Here is a 24,537-nt window from a genome sequence, read left to right on the forward strand (position 1 = left end):
ACTCTCAAAATTCACATTCAGCGCTCAGTCAATCAGTAAAGCTCTGGCTCCGCCCATAGACGCTATGTGTTAACCCGTTAATTCCCGCGATGTTCAAAAGCCGCCTCTAGAGCAGCACAGACTGCAGTGATCGAGCGCACAGGTTCATTACATAGAACAATTGTGGAAAGAGAACAGATGTAGCGATTCCGAGGGGCATTATCAGCTCCGCCCCCTCTTCTGATTGGCTGAGCGCAGAACTGTTAAAGATTTTAAAACTCCCGCTCATTGTCCACTTATTGTCTAGTAAACATCCATATACTGCTATATATCCCCATATAATACGGTTATCGCCGTATGCTGCATATACCGCCATATATTTCCAAATAGCTTTGTATGCTGACATTGCCATATAACCCCATAGCTCTGTATAGCGCAGTACATTCCTAATCTAGTCCTGTATACCGCAATATTGTGCTACACACCTATTAAAAAAAAGTGCTGTATAGTCAACTATAACCCTATATAACGCGTGATTGTGCTGTGTACCCCATACAGTTCAGTATAAAGCTCAGATCAGACAATGTGGTGGCTCTTAGAAGAGCCTTTGTGGTGAGGAGCAGCGGTGGTGATCACTTGGCGCTGGTGTACTTGGTGACGGCCTTGGTGCCCTCGGACACGGCGTGCTTGGCCAGCTCTCCGGGCAGCAGCAGGCGCACGGCGGTCTGGATCTCCCGGGAGGTGATGGTGTGGCGCTTGTTGTAGTGCGCCAGGCGGGAGGCTTCCCCTGCGATGCGCTCGAAGATGTCACCGACGAAGCAGTTCATGATGCCCATGGCCTTGGAGGAGATGCCGGTGTCGGGGTGCACCTGCTTCAGCACCTTGTACACGTAGATGGCATAGCTCTCCTTCCGGCTCTTCCTCCGCTTCTTGCCGTCCTTCTTCTGAGTCTTGGTCACGGCTTTCTTGGAGCCCTTCTTGGGCGCTGGGGCGGACTTGGCGGGATCAGGCATGATGAGAGCAGAGAGATCTCTTCACTGGAGAGAGAATAATGATCCTGCGCCTCCCAGAGCGGCCGTATTTATAGCCCGGCCATGCAAATGTTACTAATGACACATCGCTGTTCTACTGGGTGACAAAGGGAAACGGAACCAGCTCCGCCCCCTGCAGCTCATTGGTTGCCTCCTCTCTGCTGTCACATCAGCAGATTTTCTCTACTGTATCTCCCCCATACTACAGAGCTCCATACAGCGCTATAAACCCCGCAGTCTACACGGCGCTGTGCACCCGGGCCCCGTAACTCTGCCCCCGCTCTGCAGTCACCGGTAATGCCCCGTATAACACGGAGGAAGCAGTGACTGCAGGAGCGGAGTCTCGGTGCTGAGCGGCCGCTGCTCACTCTCCTGACAGCGGCTTTTACTTCTACATTCAGATATTTCACATTAGAAGCTGCAAAAACAACAACGGAGATTGGAAAACGAGATTTAGAGGAAGAGGCGGAGCTGAAGCGTCACCAGCCGCAGTCCTCTGTGCGGTCCGCCGCCGGTGACTGCGGGGGATGTTCCGGCTGCGGGAGATCGCGTGCAGTCCTCACTTCTGGGAAAATAAAAATGATTGTGATAACGAAGCACGACGACGAGAAACACCGGACACTGAGGGGTTAACAGAGAAAGACCACGTGGTGCCTGCACGTGGTGCCTGTAACCGGAAGCATTCTGTGGGCGGGGCCAAAGGTTTGCTACAAAGTGATTGGCTGGAAATCGAATTTTGAACCTTCCCGCTCAGTGGCCGATAGCTCCTCCCACTCTTTGTCTCTATTCTGTAACACGCGGCCTCAGGGCGGACGTTCTGCTGAGATTTCTACATCCGCCGATTCCCAGCGCCCGACACAGATCTGTGCGATCTGCAGACGATGAAGTTGGTTCCTAATTAATTAATCTCTCACTCTGGTTAACCCCTCATTGCTCGTGTTACCGCGGATCCGGTATTATTTCCGTGCACACAAAAGATGCGTCGTCACCACCAGAAGCAGCGGCACCGCACAATGATCCGCTCCCGGTATCACAGCAGAGGATGCATGTAGAAACGGATATATACGGTTATATACAGTATATATTCTCACAATCTGGTGCAGACACTACCACACAATAGGGTGAGCGGGATGTAAGTCATGCAGGGACCAGAATGGGAAACATATTGTTACCAAGATGGGATCAGGAAGAAACACAAAAGTGGACAAGGAAGGAAGATTTATGGGGGTGAGAGTGGAACTCTTATGGGGACCGTGATGTAAGAAATATGAGGGCCAGGATGGCACATATGGGAATCAGGCTGGGAGACATTGGGACAAGGTGTGTGAGGTATATGAGGTCTCGGATGACGTATACGGACGAGTATTGTGTACTGGAGATTGAGTACAATTCACATTATCAGTACATTTTAGCACTAAATACACTGGGCAGCCGGGAGATGTGCGGCAGTGGAGGTCAGCAATGGCAGCCGGGCAAAAGTACAGTATAGATGACATGATGGTCAAGCTCTAGATGCAGGGGTCGGATTCAGACGGTCTTGCCTCCCTGAACCGGTAAAAATCAGCGCCCACGTCCGATTCAAGGGATCATCCGCTTAATCTGATGGCCGACAGCTGATTTTGACAGGCATGTGGCCGACGTATAATGTCACCGCCATATGCCGTCCTGTCTGCACCGCACAGACAGCAGGAAGAGAATGCGGAGAGGGAAGTATCTTCATTTTATTTTTAGTAAAAAAAGAGCTAACATATGGGGACGAGAATAACATTTGGGGACCGGCATAGAACACATATAGGATACAGGAGGGGAGTCATATAGGGACCAAGAGGGAGCTAATATCGTATCCTGACCAGGATGGGAGACTTTTGTGGACCGGAAAGGCAAAAATATGGGGAGTAGGATAGAAGATATATGGGGTCCAAGATGGTAACATATGGGGACCAGGGTTGCAAAAATATAGGGCAAGTATGGGAAACAGATGGGTACATGAATGGAACACATATGGGGACCAGGATGATATATGTGCACCTGGATGGGAGACGTATGGCTATCAGGATCAGAGACAAATTGGTACTAGGATGGGGGAAATAGGTGGACCAGAATGGAAGACATATAAAGAGCAGGATGGAACACATTTTAATCAGGATGGGAGACATATAGGGACCAGGATGACATATGTGGCCCAGTAGGACGCACATATGGGGACCAAGATGATGCGCATATGTTGCCAGGATGGGAGATATATGGGGAAAACAAAGGAAGACATATGGGGACCAGGATGGGAAACATAAAGGGACCGGGATGGAAACAGGATGACATTTAGGAACTAGGATGGTACAAATATGAGCATCGAAATGGAACACACATACAGACAAGGATGGAAGAGCTATAGGTACAAGGATGGGAAATTTATGGGGACAAGGATGCGACCAGGATGACACAACAGAACCAGCCTGGAACACGTATATGAACAAGAAAAAGACTGTACAAAGGCTTAGAAAATGTATATAATTTTATTAAAGTCAAAGCTTACAAAAGGTATAAAAGGTTAAAAAAGGAAAATGAAAAGAGAGAACCAGCAGGTGGCGTACTCACACCACAACCCAAAAAACAAAGTCTTTAAAAGTAGTATTACATGTGCTGAAGCACCATACTGAAAAACCTACCATTTACTGCTTACAAGAAAGGCTATAAATGACTGCCAAACGGCATGTCCCAAGGGCCAGTAATCATGCAAAAAGGAGTTAGGCAGTTTCAGGATGTAAAACAGCAGGTGCGTGTATAAGAATAAGCAAGGTAACAGCACACTAAGAGTGGAGAAATCGTATACCTGGGTTGTGGAGTGAGAAACCAAGAGAACCCGACCTAGGTTTCGATCTTAATGCCTTCTTCCGGGGGTCAGGATGGGAGACAGATTGGGACAAGGATGGAGCTCATATGGGAAACCGGATGACATATGGGGACAAGGAAGGAGTGTGTATAAAAGCCAGGATGGAGAGCTTATCGGGATAGGCATGGGTGACATATGGAGAGCACAATGACATATGTGGCCTAGGGACCATTATTGAAAGTACAGGGTGAACGCAATTGGAGACATATGGGTACCAGGATGTGAAATATATAGATACTACCAGGATGGAAACATGATGACATATAGGAACTCGAATGGTAGAAATATGACTATCAAAATGGAACACACATGGGGACACAGATGGAGCTCCTATGGGAAACAGGATAACATATGGGGACAAGGATGTATAGAGACAAGAATAGAAATCTTATGGGGATCAGGATAGGAGACATATGGAGACCAGACTGACATATGTGGACGAGGATGATCACATATGGGTGCATGGATAGCACATATATGGGGACCATTATATGAAACATGAGAACCAGAATAGGAGCGGGATGACATATGGTTGAGGATGTTACATATATGGGAGACACATGGGGACAACAATGGTTCACAGATGGTGAACAGGATGTAAGTCATACGGGGGCTAGAAAGGGAAACACATGGTTACCAAGATGGGATCAGGGTGATATATGGGGACCAGGATGGGAGACATATTGGGACAAGGTTTCTAAGACAAAGAGAGGTTTAGGATTACATATGCGGATGAGGATGGAACACATATTTGGACCATCATGGGAGTCATATGAGGATGAGGATAGACCGTATGAGGACCAGGAAGGGAGACATATAGGGACCATGATATAAGACATATGGGGTGTCATGAACCAGCCAGTGACAAAGACAGCCCACCGTTTGTTGGTCGACCTGTCAATCTGTGATGAAACCGCACCTCACAGCCCCACCCTGACATCGCTAATACGTCAGAGCCACGCAACCTCGTCACTTCCAGCAGCACGCGATGTTCCATGCCCCCAAGGAGTATGTTAGGTCCGCTTGGCGCAGAATAACTCTAACACCCCCTGTCCATGCGGACACAGAGGTGTCACCGTACTATTGGTGCAAGAAGCGAAATAGTAACCATTACTGTCACTCATCACTAGTATTCTGCACAATATAAGGTGCGCAGCGCTATATGGCGGGATAATGCACTATATAGAATGCACAGCACTATAGGGAGGGACTCTTCCCTATATAGGGTTAATTGCACTATATGTGAATATACAGTACTTGCCTAAAGGTCTATAGTATTATATGTGGATATACTGCACTATATGTGAGTATACAGCACTATATGGCGCCATATAGCACTGTTTTTTATTCCCTCTTTGCCAACCTATTTATAACAGAAAATTATACAACATGCAACACTATATGGCGTATGCAGCACTATATGGCGTATGCAGCACTATATGGCGTATGCAGCACTATATGGCGTATGCAGCACTATATGGCGAGGATACAGCGTTATCTGAGGTTATAAGTGATTAAAACAGACATCGTTCTATTTAGCTGAGAAAGTCATGCAACCAATAAAGCCATAATAAGCTCCGCCCCCTGCAGCTCATTGGTGTTTCCACAAGTCTGATTTCCATTGCCCGCTTCAGATCTGTGCAATGACAGGAGAGGAGGGCGGAGCATCAGCCTATATATGTCAGTAGTAGCTGTTCTCGTCATTAGTTTATTTATTCGTAGCTGGAGCAATCATGTCTGGACCCGGCAAACAAGAAGGGAAGGCCCGAGCTAAGGCCAAGACCCGCTCAAATGCAAATGAGCACTGTTGTCACATCGCTGTTCTATTGGGTGACAAAGGCATGTGACAAGTGTAAACGTCATGATCACCGCCCCCTGCAGCTCATTGGTGAATCCACAAGTCTCATTTACATGAATGACTTCAGATTCAGTCAATGACAGGAGAGGAGGGCGGAGCAACAGCTTATAAAAAACTCCAGAGCCGGCACACGCGTCACATTACAGTTCTTTATCTGCTGATCTTTGAAAAACCTGCCACACAGCGATGTCTGGACGCGGCAAACAAGGAGGGAAGACCCGAGCTAAGGCCAAGACCCGCTCATCCCGGGCAGGACTGCAGTTCCCGGTCGGTCGTGTGCACAGGCTTCTCCGCAAGGCAACTACGCCGAGAGGGTGGGCGCCGGCGCTCCGGTCTATCTGGCCGCTGTGTTGGAGTATCTGACCGCTGAGATCCTGGAATTGGCCGGCAATGCCGCCCGGGACAACAAGAAGACCCGCATCATCCCCCGGCACCTGCAGCTGGCCGTGCGCAATGACGAGGAGCTGAACAGGCTGCTGGGTGGGGTGACCATCGCCCAGGGAGGCGTCCTGCCCAACATCCAGGCCGTGCTGCTGCCCAAGAAGACGGAGAGCAGCAAGAAGGGCAAGTGACGCCGCTGACCCGCATCCTCCACAACACAAAGGCTCTTGTAAGAGCCACCACCCCGTCCTCACAGGAGCTGACCCCGTCCTCACAGGAGCTGACCCCGTCCTCACAGGAGCTGGCCCCGTCCTCACAGGAGCTGACCCCGTCCTCACAGGAGCTGCTGATCTCTGCTGTGGTTCTGTACATATAGATTTATTATGGCCGGGGTTCTGTATATCTCCGGGGGTATAATCTGCACCTGGCAGTGGGAATAATCCTGTATTATGAGATTGGCAGTGGCTGTAATTACTGGCACTAATGAGGGTTATCATCTGCGCTGTCACTCGCGTTCTGTAGGAAGCAGCGGTCACAGCACAAGGAAGTGTAAAATATCCAAGTACATACACACATAGCGCTGTATATCCACCGTGCTCCATATACTGCTGTATAGGCGGCTGTAGTGCTGTATATCCTCCATATACTGCTGTATAGGCGGCTGTAGCGCTGTATATCCTCCATATACTGCTGTATAGGCTGCTGTAGTGCTGTATATCCTCCATATACTGCTGTATAGGCGGCTGCAGAAAATTAGAGAGCTAAGGCAGGTTCCCCCCACTAGTATTCTGTGCACCTGGGACGTAAGTAGCTTGTACACGTCAATCTCGCATGAAAAAGGGATCATGGCCACTAAACTAGCACTCGATAAAACCAATCTTAGCCAAGAGTCTATTGATTTCACTGTAGGCCTCCTGGAAATAGTCCTACATGAAAATTACTTCTTGTTTAAGGACGACTACTATGTCCAGACGCATGGGACCGCTATGGGCTCGAACATGGCCCCGGCTTATGCTAATCTCTATATGGACTATTTTGAAGGACGCTACATATACTCTTATCCGTCCTTTGATGAGCATTCCCATCTATGGGTTCGCTACATAGATGATGTCTTTTGTATTTGGCAGGGTGATCTCGATAGTCTGTTGTCTTTTGACAACCACATTAATACCATATGGCCAGAATTAAAATTCTCATTGAGTTACCACTCTGAGAGTATCAACTTCCTTGACACATGCATCAAGAAGGATCATCTGGGTACTCTTTCCTCAGATCTGTACCGCAAGCCAACGGATCGTAACTGTATGTTGCTTTATAGCAGCTGTCACCCTAAATCCACAAAAAATAGCCTACCTAGGTCGCAATTCAAAAGAGTCACAAGGATTGTATCTGATGAAGTCACAAAAAAAGAAAGGATAGAGGAAATGTCAGAAAGGTTTCGTGAACGTAATTACCCAGAGGCATTATTGGAAACTGAGAAGGGGATGGCGTTGACCACCACTCCGGAAGAAAGAAATAGAATACTTCCTGATAGAGTACCATTTGTCCACACCTTTCATCCCTCCATGCCAAAAATTTATAATATTATCCACCGCCACTGGCCCCTCCTGAGAAAAGCCTATCCACAAATTGACACCTTTCTACTTCCCCCCATTATGTGCAAAAAAAGACCCAAAAACATCAAGGACTCTTTAGTTAGAGCAGACGTAGGCAGTGACAAAAAATTAGACACGCAGACGTTCCTGGCACCAAAACGAACCGGAACCTTTCCCTGTTTAAACTGCCCGTCATGCTCCAATGTGATTAAAGGGGATCACTTTACGCACCCTAGGTCTGGGAAGAGTTTTTTCATCAAGGAACACTTCACATGTGAGAGCAATTTTGTCATATATCTCATTAAGTGCCCCTGCGGCCTCCTCTACATAGGGGAAACCATCCAACACGTGGGTGACCGCATTGCTAGCCATAAATCCACCATTAGGTGTGGTAAATTATGGCTACCAATCCCTCATCACTTCCATGAGGCAAAACACACAATAGCACAGTTACGCTACCAAGTGATTGAGAAAGTCCATAGACCTAGGAGGGGCGGCAACCACATCGAACTCCTCAGAAGAAGGGAGAGCTTTTGGATCCACAAGTTACAGACACTAACCCCTAAAGGCCTGAATAGAGAGCTAGATTGGCCAATGTAAAGTTTATAGTTACTTCCTGTGACTTATTCCTGTGATGGACTTTATGCTTACTACCATATACTAACTAGCTTGTATTGCTTACAGAAAACTTGAAAGATGTCACCCTTTCTCTGCTCTCTTCCCACATCGTGCACTTCTCCATAGATGGTAACGTATAAAAATTGCACTTCTATATAGTTCATAGTTTATGATCATGTATTCTCTCTAGCATGTTGGGACCCTACCTTGTTATTTTCAGAAATGAAATATGTCTAACCAATCATTTATTCCAGATTATATCCTCCTCCTGGACCTCTACATTATAAATCAAGTATACTACACAGTATTGGATGTAAATTGACAGGATCGTATTATGTTCCATTACAGTTTAAATATTGTTTGTCTAGGATAAATCTGCTGAATTATCTATATACCTATCCTTAATCCACTGTCTGCTGTATACTGATATGCTAGGAGGGTCAGCCAATGTGTCTTTATACGAAGTATGGTTATACTGCCTCTCTTCTACTGACTTTATCCTCATTTTACTATTGTACTCCCAAAATAACTATTTTTACCTACATTCTCTATCTCTCCCTTTCCATTTCTGACTTCGGAAACCAGCAACCCAATCATACCACTTCATTTACATATACCTACATCTACAACGCCTTCCCAGTGTTGCTGTATGCTCCTCCTGTGTCTAAGTCCGGAATTTGACGCACTGCGCATGCGCGGGCGCTCTTCTTCTATACCTAACGGTAACCACAGATATTCTAGTAGCAAGGCCGACTACCACTGCGCATGCGCAAACGGCGAATGGCACTTCCGGGTCACGGCGTTAAAATCCGGCAGATTCTGGCACATAGCACACTCGAGCCACAACCTGGGAAGGCGGCTATAAGGTATGTTGACAGCTCCTTTGACACTCAGCCAGACTACAACGCTATACTAAAACTAGACTTTGTCTCTCTTACCTTGTAGAGGACTTCTTGCATTCCACCCTTATACACCAAATCTTTCATATGCAGTATACAGGTAGTATGTCTTTGTTCCTTGGCATTTTTGTTCACCTTAAATGTAAACTAGCAAGATGGGTCTGTGTTCATACCTTGTGATCATATGCTTGACTCAGATGCAACCCCATATACATACGTTGCCTTTAAACATCTGTATAATATTGGCTATTATGACTTTGATTGTAGATGGAAGCACTCCTCAGTACACCATAACAAAAATTTGCCCTTATATGACTGGCCCTATCCACCGCAACCAGCAGGTAGCTAAAGTAGTGATGCAATAATTAAAACCCAGTACATGCTTGTGTTTCATGTATAACTTGCTTTATATCTACTAAGGTGCAACTCAGCAAAGGGTTTTTCCCTAGCCACTACGTCTTCCGCAAAAGACATATGTCCACACCTGAACGGCCCGTGTGTAATGAATACACGCTGTATACCATAAACTCCCTCTATACGGCTGTCCCCATCTACTTCAACTACCAGGTATTTTACTGAGTAACGCTATTAGTAGGAACCAGTATATATCTTAGTCTTATAAATAACTGACTCTATATCCATTAAGGTGCAACATATCAGGGAATTCTTCCCGTATTTCCACATCTACTGCAAAGGACGTACATCCACACCTGAACAGTTAATATGTAATGAATATGCAAAACAGGTACTGAGACAGATCTAGAAACCTCTACTCCCGGTTACATGTTTTTTACTCATGCACATACCATTTTATCTACAGAGCTCTTCTCCTGTGACCTCTATTCTAACATACCCTGGGTGGAAGTCCTCTCTATTCATCTCTTATCCCTGCAATTGCAGACTACATAGAATAAAGCAAATATTCTTGAGAGAAACTGTCTTTTTCTAGTGAAGGTATGCCATTTATGCTTGTCTTGCTGTCTTCTTCATAGCACTGCCTTATATTCAGTATAATCCTACAAGGCAGAGTTGCCTTTTGCCTATATCTGTCATCGTTGTATTTACAGAAATTCACTTTATTCCCTTCATGGGTTGTTCTACTTATCTGTATATATGTAAATTTTGTATAATATTGTAAAAAATTGATTATTACTTCTGTTCCCCTTCCCTAGTGACCCGGCGTGAGAAAGGCCCGTAATTAGGCCGAAACGTCTTCCTCCCTTGTCACTGTATAAATAAAATTCCACGTTTTTGCAAAAGGAATCAACTTTGTTCAAGTTTTTCTTCTACTCCTAATATATATTTGAGAGTGCAGTGTATTAATATTGACTGATAACCAGGACCACGGTCCTCTCACTTGCACCTCACGAACTTTGATTTTGGTTGGAGCACACCATATTTTTTTGAATATAGCATACAGCTTGGTTGCTGCACCGACCTACCCATGTCAGCTGAAACATTTGCGTATGATGACTCAACGAGCCTCAGTATATTGGCACAAGTCACCAACTCTACTGAGTTCTTGAAAACTCCAATCAGAGAAGTCAGAACCAGGGACTGGGAGAAGGAGAACCGGACATTCATATCCCTGGACCTGCACTGCACAACCTTGGCGGAGTACCACCGACAGAATCGTATTCCCAGAGGCTTAAGAAGTCATTTGAAACCCACCCTGTTTGCCAATATTGATGACTATTGTAAAAAATATCAGCAAATACTAAATAAGTGCTCATTAGACCTGATAGTTCTAACTATTGAATATTTACAAACCGCCATAAAGGAATCCAAGGACAAGATTCAAAGTATCGAGGCACAATTGGCGGACAGTTTGACCCCGAGTGATCTCACTACTCTTAAAAATAAAACAGAGGACGCGCTGAAAGAATTTAGGAGGAACCTGGAAGACAAGAAAAGACAAAAATTTCAAAGGGACACTGACGATTACTTGCAAAATCGGGTTTATAGATGGAACGACTGGTCACTGAACAATACAAGACCATGGCACAGACAACCCTCCTACAACCCATCCGCAAGTTCAGGGAGCGAATCAAGTGGCAGCCGAACAAATTCTGTTTCTTTTTTAGGACGCGGGAAGAAAAGAGGAAACCCACGAGGAGGTCGAGGAGGAGGAGATTGGGGAATGACGCTTCGGTCACAGGTGAGGGTCCCAATTTAGTCGTTAATATTTCTACTTACACTCTAGCCCCTAATGAACTTGCTGTACTCAACAAGGGTTTAACCTTCTGTCCTACATCTAAATGGGATGCCTTTTCTTTAGAAAACGATTTACAAAAATTCTATAGATTAATTAGGCTTAAAACACACTTTGGCCTCAATCCCAGTATAACTACGGATGCACCCTCACCCTCCGAGGACCTCAGTATAAAAACATTAGGTTTACGTAACCCTAGTCAGTACATGCCCCCAAGAACACACCATGCAACAGAAACTTTCATAACCCTGGTGGACCGGGATATTAAGGATAACATCCATGAGCATGCACTGGGTTTCTTCCCTACGCGTAATAACTTGAATGCCTCTGAAAGATCAGCCATAACCTCCTTAAAAAACAATAAGGAGATAACTATAAAGCCTGCGGACAAAGGGGGTGCTATTGTAGTACAGAATACCCACGATTATATTAGAGAGATCAAACGCCAACTAGAAGACCCTAATACCTACCAAAAACTACCATTTGACCCAGTCTTTAAAATACAGCAGAGGATTAAACAGTTTTTAGCTACATATGTAGATAACGGTATTATTGATCAAAAGACGTGCACTTTTTTGACTAAATTACATCCAATAACTCCTGTCTTCTATGTCCTACCTAAAATTCATAAGTCACTGTCCAATCCTCCCGGCCGGCCCATAGTAGCTTCGACTGAATCTATATTAGCACCTTTGTCTATTTACCTAGAGAAAATTCTCACTCCACTAACCAAAAATACTAAGTCATATATCTTGGATACCAATAATTTTCTACAGAAAATTAGAGAGCTAAGGCAGGTTCCCCCCACTAGTATTCTGTGCACCTGGGACGTAAGTAGCTTGTACACGTCAATCTCGCATGAAAAAGGGATCATGGCCACTAAACTAGCACTCGATAAAACCAATCTTAGCCAAGAGTCTATTGATTTCACTGTAGGCCTCCTGGAAATAGTCCTACATGAAAATTACTTCTTGTTTAAGGACGACTACTATATCCAGACGCATGGGACCGCTATGGGCTCGAACATGGCCCCGGCTTATGCTAATCTCTATATGGACTATTTTGAAGGACGCTACATATACTCTTATCCGTCCTTTGATGAGCATTCCCATCTATGGGTTCGCTACATAGATGATGTCTTTTGTATTTGGCAGGGTGATCTCGATAGTCTGTTGTCTTTTGACAACCACATTAATACCATATGGCCAGAATTAAAATTCTCATTGAGTTACCACTCTGAGAGTATCAACTTCCTTGACACATGCATCAAGAAGGATCATCTGGGTACTCTTTCCTCAGATCTGTACCGCAAGCCAACGGATCGTAACTGTATGTTGCTTTATAGCAGCTGTCACCCTAAATCCACAAAAAATAGCCTACCTAGGTCGCAATTCAAAAGAGTCACAAGGATTGTATCTGATGAAGTCACAAAAAAAGAAAGGATAGAGGAAATGTCAGAAAGGTTTCGTGAACGTAATTACCCAGAGGCATTATTGGAAACTGAGAAGGGGATGGCGTTGACCACCACTCCGGAAGAAAGAAATAGAACACTTCCTGATAGAGTACCATTTGTCCACACCTTTCATCCCTCCATGCCAAAAATTTATAATATTATCCACCGCCACTGGCCCCTCCTGAGAAAAGCCTATCCACAAATTGACACCTTTCTACTTCCCCCCATTATGTGCAAAAAAAGACCCAAAAACATCAAGGACTCTTTAGTTAGAGCAGACGTAGGCAGTGACAAAAAATTAGACACGCAGACGTTCCTGGCACCAAAACGAACCGGAACCTTTCCCTGTTTAAACTGCCCGTCATGCTCCAATGTGATTAAAGGGGATCACTTTACGCACCCTAGGTCTGGGAAGAGTTTTTTCATCAAGGAACACTTCACATGTGAGAGCAATTTTGTCATATATCTCATTAAGTGCCCCTGCGGCCTCCTCTACATAGGGGAAACCATCCAACACGTGGGTGACCGCATTGCTAGCCATAAATCCACCATTAGGTGTGGTAAATTATGGCTACCAATCCCTCATCACTTCCATGAGGCAAAACACACAATAGCACAGTTACGCTACCAAGTGATTGAGAAAGTCCATAGACCTAGGAGGGGCGGCAACCACATCGAACTCCTCAGAAGAAGGGAGAGCTTTTGGATCCACAAGCTACAGACACTAACCCCTAAAGGCCTGAATAGAGAGCTAGATTGGCCAATGTAAAGTTTATAGTTACTTCCTGTGACTTATTCCTGTGATGGACTTTATGCTTACTACCATATACTAACTAGCTTGTATTGCTTACAGAAAACTTGAAAGATGTCACCCTTTCTCTTCTCTCTTCCCACATCGTGCACTTCTCCATAGATGGTAACGTATAAAAATTGCACTTCTATATAGTTCATAGTTTATGATCATGTATTCTCTCTAGCATGTTGGGACCCTACCTTGTTATTTTCAGAAATGAAATATGTCTAACCAATCATTTATTCCAGATTATATCCTCCTCCTGGACCTCTACATTATAAATCAAGTATACTACACAGTATTGGATGTAAATTGACAGGATCGTATTATGTTCCATTACAGTTTAAATATTGTTTGTCTAGGATAAATCTGCTGAATTATCTATATACCTATCCTTAATCCACTGTCTGCTGTATACTGATATGCTAGGAGGGTCAGCCAATGTGTCTTTATACGAAGTATGGTTATACTGCCTCTCTTCTACTGACTTTATCCTCATTTTACTATTGTACTCCCAAAATAACTATTTTTACCTACATTCTCTATCTCTCCCTTTCCATTTCTGACTTCGGAAACCAGCAACCCAATCATACCACTTCATTTACATATACCTACATCTACAACGCCTTCCCAGTGTTGCTGTATGCTCCTCCTGTGTCTAAGTCCGGAATTTGACGCACTGCGCATGCGCGGGCGCTCTTCTTCTATACCTAACGGTAACCACAGATATTCTAGTAGCAAGGCCGACTACCACTGCGCATGCGCAAACGGCGAATGGCACTTCCGGGTCACGGCGTTAAAAGCCGGCAGATTCTGGCACATAGCACACTCGAGCCACAACCTGGGAAGGCGGCTATAAGGTATGTTGACAGCTCCTTTGACACTCAGCCAGACTACAACGCTATACTAAAACTAGACTTTGTCTCTCTTACCTTGTAGAGGACTTCTTGCATTCCACCCTTATACACCAAATCTTTCATATGCAGTATACAGGTAGTATGTCTTTGTTCCTTGGCATTTTTGTTCACCTTAAATGTAAACTAGCAAGATGGGTCTGTGTTCATACCTTGTGATCATATGCTTGACTCAGATGCAACCCCATATACATACGTTGCCTTTAAACATCTGTATAATATTGGCTATTATGACTTTGATTGTAGATGGAAGCACTCCTCAGTACACCATAACAAAAAATTTGCCCTTATATGACTGGCCCTATCCACCGCAACCAGCAGGTAGCTAAAGTAGTGATGCAATAATTAAAACCCAGTACATGCTTGTGTTTCATGTATAACTTGCTTTATATCTACTAAGGTGCAACTCAGCAAAGGGTTTTTCCCTAGCCACTACGTCTTCCGCAAAAGACATATGTCCACACCTGAGCGGCCCGTATGTAATGAATACACGCTGTATACCATAAACTCCCTCTATACGGCTGTCCCCATCTACTTCAACTACCAGGTATTTTACTGAGTAACGCTATTAGTAGGAACCAGTATATATCTTAAGCGGGCTTTACACACTGCGATATCGCCGGAATTTTGTCGTTGGGGTCACGGTTTTGGTGACGCACTTCCGCAATCGTTAGCGATATAGCTTTGTGTAACAGCGTTCAGCGATGTAAAATCGTCGCAAAAGCGTGATTTATCGCTAATCGGCTACACGGGTCCTAATTCCCAAAAATCGTTGTAATTTATTTGTAACTATCGTTGCTCGTTCCTTTCAACATACTTAACGTTACGTGTGACACTACTAAAGCGACTTTAAAAATTGTTGCTTCTTGCGTCATCATCGATACGGGCGTGTATGGTGGTTTAAATGTTCAATACGCCTACTTGTTTCCTATTTGCTAACGCATCTGCTCCATGATTGGACCATAATATATGTAATACGCTAACATCCTTTTTGCGTTTATCCATTTGGTGGGTTCATTTCCTAGGTTCATTTCGTCGGTTTTGGACGTGTCCTGCTGCCTCCGTGTCCGGCGTTTAGTTAGGCGTCATTCGTCTGTGAGATAAACTTCGCATGTGAGTTTTTTTTTTTTTTTTTTTTTTTTTTTATATAATTGTTGTATATTTGGCATTTTTGATAGGATTTATGTCTTCCTTTGTATTATAACATTTAAATATTGTTGTAGTATTAAATGGGGTTTATCTTAATTTAGTAACTAGCCTATATCATGACTGTATTTGTGTTTCTTTAATACATTACAGTGAGATATATTATATTATCCATAATTGTATGTTAATCAAGATTGCTGGCATCCAAAGTGTAACGGTTAAAAGACGTCAAACATTACTGTGACCAATAAGAATAATAATCATATTTGTTAAGGGGTTTTATTGTGCGACCCAAAATAAATTTTTAGATTATTATCACAAAAAGTTTATATTCTAAAATACCACAACAAATACTATATTATTCTCTGTTATACAGGCTAAATATGCGTAGTTAGCCGGAAAATGCCGTCATAGCTGCCATGCTTGTAGCCGGAGGAGCCCTTGCACTTGCCGAGGATCATGACATGCGATGCCGAACTAGAAAAAGACGAATTTGGGCACGCAAATGGCTACTAGAGAGACAACGCTATACTCACATGCACCTTGTAAGAGACCTACAAGAGCATAACCCACATGACTTTCGAAACTACTTACGCATGTCGGAAAGCTCGTTCTCATACCTTTTAGAGAAAGTCCGCCCTTATATCCAGCGCAATAATACAGTAATGCGTCAGGCAGTACCTGTAGACGAGCGTTTGGGGGTGACTCTTCGATTCTTGGCTACAGGACGCAGTTTGACTGACCTTCAGTATTCATCAGCAGTGTCCCGCTCTCTACTTAGCTCATTAATTCCAGAGACATGTTTGGCAATAGCACATGCTTTACATGACTACATGCATTTGCCAAATAGTCCTACTGATTGGGACAAAATTGCTAATACATTCAACCTATTATGGCAATTCCCTAATTGTGGTGGCGCTATTGACGGAAAACACATAAGGATAATGCAGCCACATAATTCTGGCTCATATTATTACAACTACAAGGGCTACCACAGCATTATCCTTATGGCGGTTGTCAACGCCACTTATGATTTTCTGTACATTGATATCGGCATGAATGGCCGAGTTTCTGATGGTGGGGTATTTGAACATACGGAGTTTGCATTACGGCTAAAACAAAATCAACTCCAATTACCCACAAACCAAAATACCATTGGAAATTTAAATTTTGTTTTTTTGGCGGACGAGGCCTTTCCATTACTACGTAATTTGTTACGGCCATATCCACTTACAGGCTTGAATGTAGAAAGACGCATTTTTAATTATCGTCTATGCAGAGCTAGAAGAGTTGTCGAGAATGCTTTTGGCATATTAAGCAGTAGATTTCGTATCTTTTCCATGCCAATCAACTTAAAACTTGAATCCATTGACAATGTTGTGCTTGCATGCTGTTATTTGCATAATTTTCTCAGAAAAAGAGATGGTCTTGAATATGTTCCACCTGGCTTTGTTGATGTAGAAAATCCAAGTAATGGTGTTGTTGAGCTGGGGGCATGGCGTCAGCAAGGTAACCCACTGGATAATCTTTTGCCACAGCCACCCCTGTCACGTAGTATGATGGATGCTATGGAAAACAGAACTAATTATTGTAATTTTTTTAATGGCCCAGGGGCTGTGTCATGGCAGCATGTTTATAATTAATTCATGAGTTTAGGTGCTCTTTAAACATGAGATTGCATGGTTGTGTTTAAATAATGTAAGTCATAAGTTTTTTTTGGTATTTGTGTTTTTTTTAACTTAAATTACCTTAATTGTTGAAAGAATCTGATTTTGAGTTGAAAAATGTTTATTGTGTTATTAAAGTAAATAGTTTGATGTAACTTAATACAACATTGTGAATATAGTTATTTGAAGTTTATTGTGATAACATGTTTAATCATCACAAAATAATGTATGATTGTAAACAAAATATTTCTTTATGCAAAATTTTTTTTTAAGAAATTATCATAATAAAAAAATTAAACAATTAAGCAGTACAAGCATTCTGTCAATCATTTTTCTCGATTGATTATTTACATTTACTAATATGTATGTTTTAAACATGACATAAAACATTATGATTTTTAAAACACGGCACTTTTCCATAACCAAAATATAATTCAAATATAATTCTTTAATAAAAACAAATAACAAAGTGATAAAAACAAAAATAACCATTTGCGCATAAAAAAATGAGCACATAAGTATTACTAAGGTACATTACGGCGACATACAATGTTCAGTTTTTTCACATATAAATAAAGAAACGTCATGACGTACAAACGTCTAAATGAGCATGTGACACGCCACACTGTGTACCTGCTGATCTAAAGCGAAACTGAAAGGGAAAATGGCAACCAACAAACGTTCAAAGGTCTGGGGCCAAGGGGAGGTCCAATACTTGGTGAAAAGGATGGATGCACTGGACTATATATGTGCAAAGACATATCCACGTCCTATGGGACATAAAAGGAGTGTTGTGAAAAAAATATGCAGGGGCCTGTTCCGTAAATTTCATATCAGACGCACATCAACGCAGGTACTGAAGAAATGGGCAGATTTAAAGTACAGGGATAAGGAGAGAATCGAAGAAATTCGAAGTAGCCTGGTAGTGATAGCTGGTAAGATAATTTTTTCATACATACATTATCTATATTTTTGATTAATAATATAAAAACATAAAAGTTTTAAAAATCATTAACGGTCTGCATTGATTTGTTAGATAATAAAATCACATTATATGTAGTTGTTTGGGTTAAATTAAAAGTGTTTTTATTTAATGTTAACAGATGTAAACTCATTGAATAATGAGTCAAGGCAGCCCACCAACAATACTAATGAAAATGTTGTCCAGCAGCTGGCTCCAAGCATGGATTCCAACCCTGAAAATAGCCTACCCATTTTAAATGAGGAAGCAGACAGCCTTGATTATGATGTGATGTCACCATCATCAGGACATGGTGATGCTGATGTAACGTCTGAAGAGAATATGGAGGACAATGGTACTGATGTGGTTTTCCAAATTTAGTACAGTGGAAAATCTTTTGCTACATGGCTAATACTCTAACTAAATTAACTTATGTTTCAATTAGGTGGTAGAGGATCAGGTTGGGACATAAGTGCATCATCCGGAGATGAACGTGAAGAACAAGTTGTCAGTAATGGTAAGTTTCATGAGTGTACAACATAATGGTAAATGTTTCAATTTTTCTATTTTTTCTAAAAATTTTCTAACCAAACGCTAAAATATATAACAATAACTGTTTTTTTTTTTGTTTTTTTTACAGAAATAGTCACACTATATGATATTTATGTGTCTGCGAACCGACTCAAAGAAGCCTCTGAGGCGCATGCTGCCATAATCCATAAATATATTAATCAACGTCATAAATAAATGATGTTTGTTTTGTAGATTTATATGTTAACCATGTATGTCTAATTGTTTGTAAACTAAGATTTTACCAGAAAAATGTTTTTAAAAAATTTAAAAAAAAAATATACAAGTTAATAAATGATTCTAAATTAAAATTAAAGTTTTAAAACATTTTCACAAAAAATGTGCCTAATTGATTCGAAAAACACAATAATTCATATGGCAGGTTTATTATCTGTGGAATGGTTACACATTTGTTATTTTCACAAATATGCACGAAATATCAGGCAACAGAAGGAATACAATAATCACCAAAAACATACAAAAATAATATACAAAAAAAAAACAACTACTTCTTTTTGCGTTTGTTAACCAAACTCATGCGTGACCTACGGCCACGCACACCACCCTTTCGAAGTGCTTGTCTTGATGGCTCTGCTGCAGCTTGAGGAATTTCAGGGGCATCAACAGGGTCAACAGGTTCAACAGGTTCAACAGGTTCAACAGGTTCAACAGGTTCAACAGGATGAGAAACCTCGCCAATGGCAACATAGGATGAGTCTGTTAGTTTTTTTGCTCTTGCCAAACGTAAGACATCCTGGATTAAACATTGGGCTATGTATTTTTGATCTGGGGTCAGTTCACGCATTTCATCATCCACAAACATAGCAATACCAGAAAGGGGTGGTCTGTTGTGCTGGTCTAGGATGTTTTGTGCCACTCCCATCAGTTTTGTTACAGCTGTAGTAGTGTTAGGAGGGATGGTTTTTTTTCTCCTTTGCCAACTTTGTGTGTATAACACATTGGATGGGCCTGCCTCAACCAAATCAACATTGGTTAATTGGCTAGCAGGAGTTTCCATTAGTTGTTCAGATGTTGATTGCTGACTTGTTGGCTCCTGCAATACAAAATTAACATGAATAAATAAAATTGTCATTCAAATCTATGTTTCAAAACAAAATTTGTACACTTTTACATATATATTGGAAAGTAGACAAATATTCATTTCATCATCATTTAAAAATACATAAAACAATTTTTTTAACCAATTAGTACAATTTGAAAAATTATACCTCAGATATAGTCACTTCATTGTTCGCATCAGGGGGAATATCAACACCAATATTGAGGCTACTGGTTGATGGCCTGTGAAGCTCCTGGTCCCTTGTGAAATTTAATAAATCAAAATACCACAGCGTTGGGACGTAAACATCACCAGTGCCAGCACCAGAACGCTTGGATTCCTCAATTTTGTTCAGTTCTTTCTTATAAACAGTGCGTATTGCCTGTATTTTTCTTTTAACCAGATCCTCGGTACCTTTTTGATTAGGATGGTATTTGTCATATATTGCAATCATTTTAAGGTACGCATCCTTTTTCAGTTGCCTATTGCTGTACTCGGGGGATTTTATTTTCCATAAGGGTGTTTGCGTCTGGTACACCTCAATGAATTCACGTAGGAATTCCTCCTTATTAGTACACATCTGTAAAACAGTAAATTGGAGATACATCAGTACAAGCACTGATTTACATAAGAAAAAAAAAAAATTATTAAAAAAAAAAAAAATTTGCACATACACGTCAGGCAAACATTAAATTGGAGCAAAATCAGTACAAACACTGAGTTTAACCAAATTAAACAAAGAAAAAAACAAAACAATTATATACAGCAAATACTATAGCACATACACGTCAGGCAAACATTAAATTGGAGCAAAATCAGTACAAACACTGAGTTTAACCAAATTAAACAAAGAAAAAAACAAAACAATTATATACAGCAAATACTATAGCACATACACGTCAGGCAAACATTAAATTGGAGCAAAATCAGTACAAACACTGAGTTTAAAAAATACATAAAAAAAAAAATTAAAAAAAAAAAGATGAAACATACCTTGAAGCAAAGAAAAGCAAGTCCAGATGACAGTTGTTTTCCAAAATAAGTTGTGCGAGGACAAACGCAAATGGGTAGACAACAGCTGCAAGAATGAACACGCATCTGCGCACATTTATACTACCAACATCCAATGAAAATCTATAGCGCTGATTAAACAAATGAGTCGAGGCAAGCATGGGTGTAGCGAGTTTACAATTCTACTACATCAAGATGCACTTTGTGTGGGGAACCAACGCCCATATCGCCATGACACTTGGAAATCCATGCGGTGAGACAGCAACACAACGATGCTATTGTTCCTCATTACATCGGGACACGAGATAGCTTGAAAGGTAACTATAACAGAGATTGTGACATGTAACCGTAAGCACACGACAAAAACATGGACACACAGCGATGAACACACATCGCGCTAACGAACAGGGCGTGCCGCACATACGGCGACATCGCGCCCGATATCGCAGTGTGTAAAGTAGCCTTTAGTCTTATAAATAACTGACTCTATATCCATTAAGGTGCAACATATCAGGGAATTCTTCCCGTATTTCCACATCTACTGCAAAGGACGTACATCCACACCTGAACAGTTCATATGTAATGAATATGCAAAACAGGTACTGAGACAGATCTAGAAACCTCTACTCCCGGTTACATGTTTTTTACTCATGCACATACCATTTTATCTACAGAGCTCTTCTCCTGTGACCTCTATTCTAACATACCCTGGGTGGAAGTCCTCTCTATTCATCTCTTATCCCTGCAATTGCAGACTACATAGAATAAAGCAAATATTCTTGAGAGAAACTGTCTTTTTCTAGTGAAGGTATGCCATTTATGCTTGTCTTGCTGTCTTCTTCATAGCACTGCCTTATATTCAGTATAATCCTACAAGGCAGAGTTGCCTTTTGCCTATATCTGTCATCGTTGTATTTACAGAAATTCACTTTATTCCCTTCATGGGTTGTTCTACTTATCTGTATATATGTACATTTTGTATAATATTGTAAAAAATTGATTATTACTTCTGTTCCCCTTCCCTAGTGACCCGGCGTGAGAAAGGCCCGTAATTAGGCCGAAACGTCTTCCTCCCTTGTCACTGTATAAATAAAATTCCACGTTTTTGCAAAAGGAATCAACTTTGTTCAAGTTTTTCTTCTACTCCTAATATATATTTGAGAGTGCAGTGTATTAATATTGACGTATATCCTCCATATACTGCTGTACAGGCTGCTGTAGTGCTGTATATCCTCCATATACTGCTGTATAGGCTGCTGTAGTGCTGTATATCCTCCATATACTGCTGTACAGGCTGCTGTAGTGCTGTATATCCTCCATATACTGCTGTATAGGCTGCTGTAGTGCTGTATATCCTCCATATACTGCTGTACAGGCTGCTGTAGTGCTGTATATCCTCCATATACTGCTGTATAGGCTGCTGTAGTGCTGTATATCCTCCATATACTGCTGTATAGGCGGCTGTAGTGCTGTTTATCCTCCATATACTGCTGTATAGGCTGCTGTAGTGCTGTTTATCCTCCATATACTGCTGTATAGGCTGCTGTAGTGCTGTATATCCTCCATATACTGCTGTATAGGCAGCTGTAGTGCTGTATATCCTCCATATACTGCTGTATAGGCTGCTGTAGTGCTGTATATCCTCCATATACTGCTGTACAGGCTGCTGTAGTGCTGTATATCCTCCATATACTGCTGTATAGGCAGCTGTAGTGCTGTATATCCTCCATATACTGCTGTATAGGCTGCTGTAGTGCTGTATATCCTTATATACTGCTGTACAGGCTGCTGTAGTGCTGTTTATCCTCCATATACTGCTGTATAGGCGTCTGTAGCGCTGTATATCCTCCATATACTGCTGTATAGGCTGCTGTAGCGCTGTATATCCTCCATATACTGCTGTATATCCTCCATATAGTGCTGTATTGGCTGCTGTAGCGCTGTATATCCTCCATATACTGCTGTATAGGATGCTGTAGTGCTGTATATGCTCCATATACTGCTGTATAGGCGGCTGTAGTGCTGTATATCCTCCTATACTCCCTACAGAGCTGTATGGGTCCATATGCTGCTGTTAGTGATGCGGGATTTTCTTGTTTTGCTGCACAGACTCCTTATAGCGCTGAATAGAACATTATCAGTCTCCTGACACCGCGGGTCACACAAAGAGCGGAAGAGACTCTCAGCCAATCAGCACGGAGTATGGGTTTTGCTCAGCCCATAGGCGACATCAGATTAGGTATCCAAACCGAAGCTGTCTGCGATGTTTCCAGCTTCCTCTAGAGCAGGGGTGGGGAACCTTTTTTCTGCCGGGGGCCATTTGGAAATTTCTACCAACCTTCGGGGGCCGCACAAAATTATCAACTTGAAAATTACCCTAATATATTTGGTCAAACAATTATCTCACTGTGGCGGCTGGAGCTTGTACTTTTTGGTGCAGCTGTAATATTAGGCGATGTTGATCTTGTTGCTTTTCACAACTGCTATTCCAGGTTTGAGTTGTCTGGGACTGCTGTATATACATCACAGGAGGGTATGGGGGCATATACACCACGAGGGAGGGTTGGGAGGAATATAGAACACTGAGGAGGCTGGGGGCATAGACATCACTGGGGGGTACATACATCATTGATGGGGAGCACATACATAGCTGGGGGCATAAACATTGCTGGGAGGAATATACATCACTAGGGAAGCAGCAGGGCATAGACGTCACTGGGGGTACATACATCACTGGGGGTATATACACATCACTGGGTTGCACAGACAAGACTGGGGGGCATAAACATTGCTGGGGTTATATACATAGCCGGGGGCAGAGAGCCCTGGGGGATGCCGGAGGGACACAGACAGCCCTGGGGGCACAGAGAATGATGGGAGAGGCTGGAGGCACAGACAAACCTGGGGGACGCTGGGGGGACAGATGGCACAGAGAAGGATGGGAGAAGATGAAGGCACAGACAGACCTTGGAGAGGCTCAGGGCACAGAGATCACTGGGGAGACTGGGGGGGGGCACAGAGATCACTGGGGAGACGGCACAGATCACTGGGGAGACGGCACAGATCACTAGGGAGACGGCACAGATCACTGGGGAGACGGCACAGATCACTGGGGGCGGGCACAGATCACTGGGGAGACTGAAGGGGCACAGAGATCACTGGGGAGACTGAAGGTGCACAAAGACCACTGGGGAGACTGAAGACGCACAAAGATCACTGGGGAGACTGAGGGGGCACGAAGATCACTGGGGAGACAGCACACATCACTCGGGAGACGGCACAGATCACTGCGGGGGACTTGGGGGGGGCAGAGATCACTGGGGAGAAAGGAGGGGCACAGAGCGCTGGGGGCACAGGCAGACCCGGGGGAGCTTGGAGGCAGTTAGAGAACTGGGGGAGGCCTGGATCACTGAGTGCTGGAGGTGGCTGCGGGCATGGAGAGCGCTGCTGGCGCGCACAGAGAGGATCAGCTTCTGCCGGGCACAGGTAGCCGCCACTG

The 24,537-nt window shown here is 42.9% G+C and overlaps 1 protein-coding gene, 1 long non-coding RNA gene and 1 pseudogene across 2 annotated transcripts; 2 read left to right on the forward strand and 1 right to left on the reverse strand.

The window, feature by feature from the left end:
- Positions 1-611: 611 nt before the first annotated feature.
- Positions 612-992, reverse strand: LOC142301031 (histone H2B 1.1). Its single transcript, XM_075342051.1, has one exon. It carries the CDS (start codon positions 990-992, stop codon positions 612-614), a length of 381 nt encoding a protein of 126 aa, XP_075198166.1.
- Positions 993-5,944: 4,952 nt separating this feature from the next.
- LOC142301032 (histone H2A type 1-like) lies at positions 5,945-6,330 on the forward strand (annotated as a pseudogene).
- A 4,849-nt stretch (positions 6,331-11,179) lies between these two features.
- Positions 11,180-13,833, forward strand: LOC142301033 (uncharacterized). The gene is made up of 2 exons (XR_012752689.1): positions 11,180-11,409; positions 13,770-13,833. It is a non-coding gene; the product is annotated as an uncharacterized LOC142301033 (long non-coding RNA).
- The last annotated feature ends 10,704 nt before the right edge of the window (positions 13,834-24,537 follow it).

This window comes from Anomaloglossus baeobatrachus, chromosome 4 (genome assembly GCF_048569485.1).
Source record: "Anomaloglossus baeobatrachus isolate aAnoBae1 chromosome 4, aAnoBae1.hap1, whole genome shotgun sequence".
NCBI lineage: Eukaryota > Metazoa > Chordata > Amphibia > Anura > Aromobatidae > Anomaloglossus > Anomaloglossus baeobatrachus.

What these genes read in the sequence shown, in the direction of transcription:
- LOC142301031 (XM_075342051.1), bottom strand. Translation starts at nt 992, where the DNA reads ATGCCTGATCCCGCCAAGTCCGCCCCAGCGCCCAAGAAGGGCTCCAAG.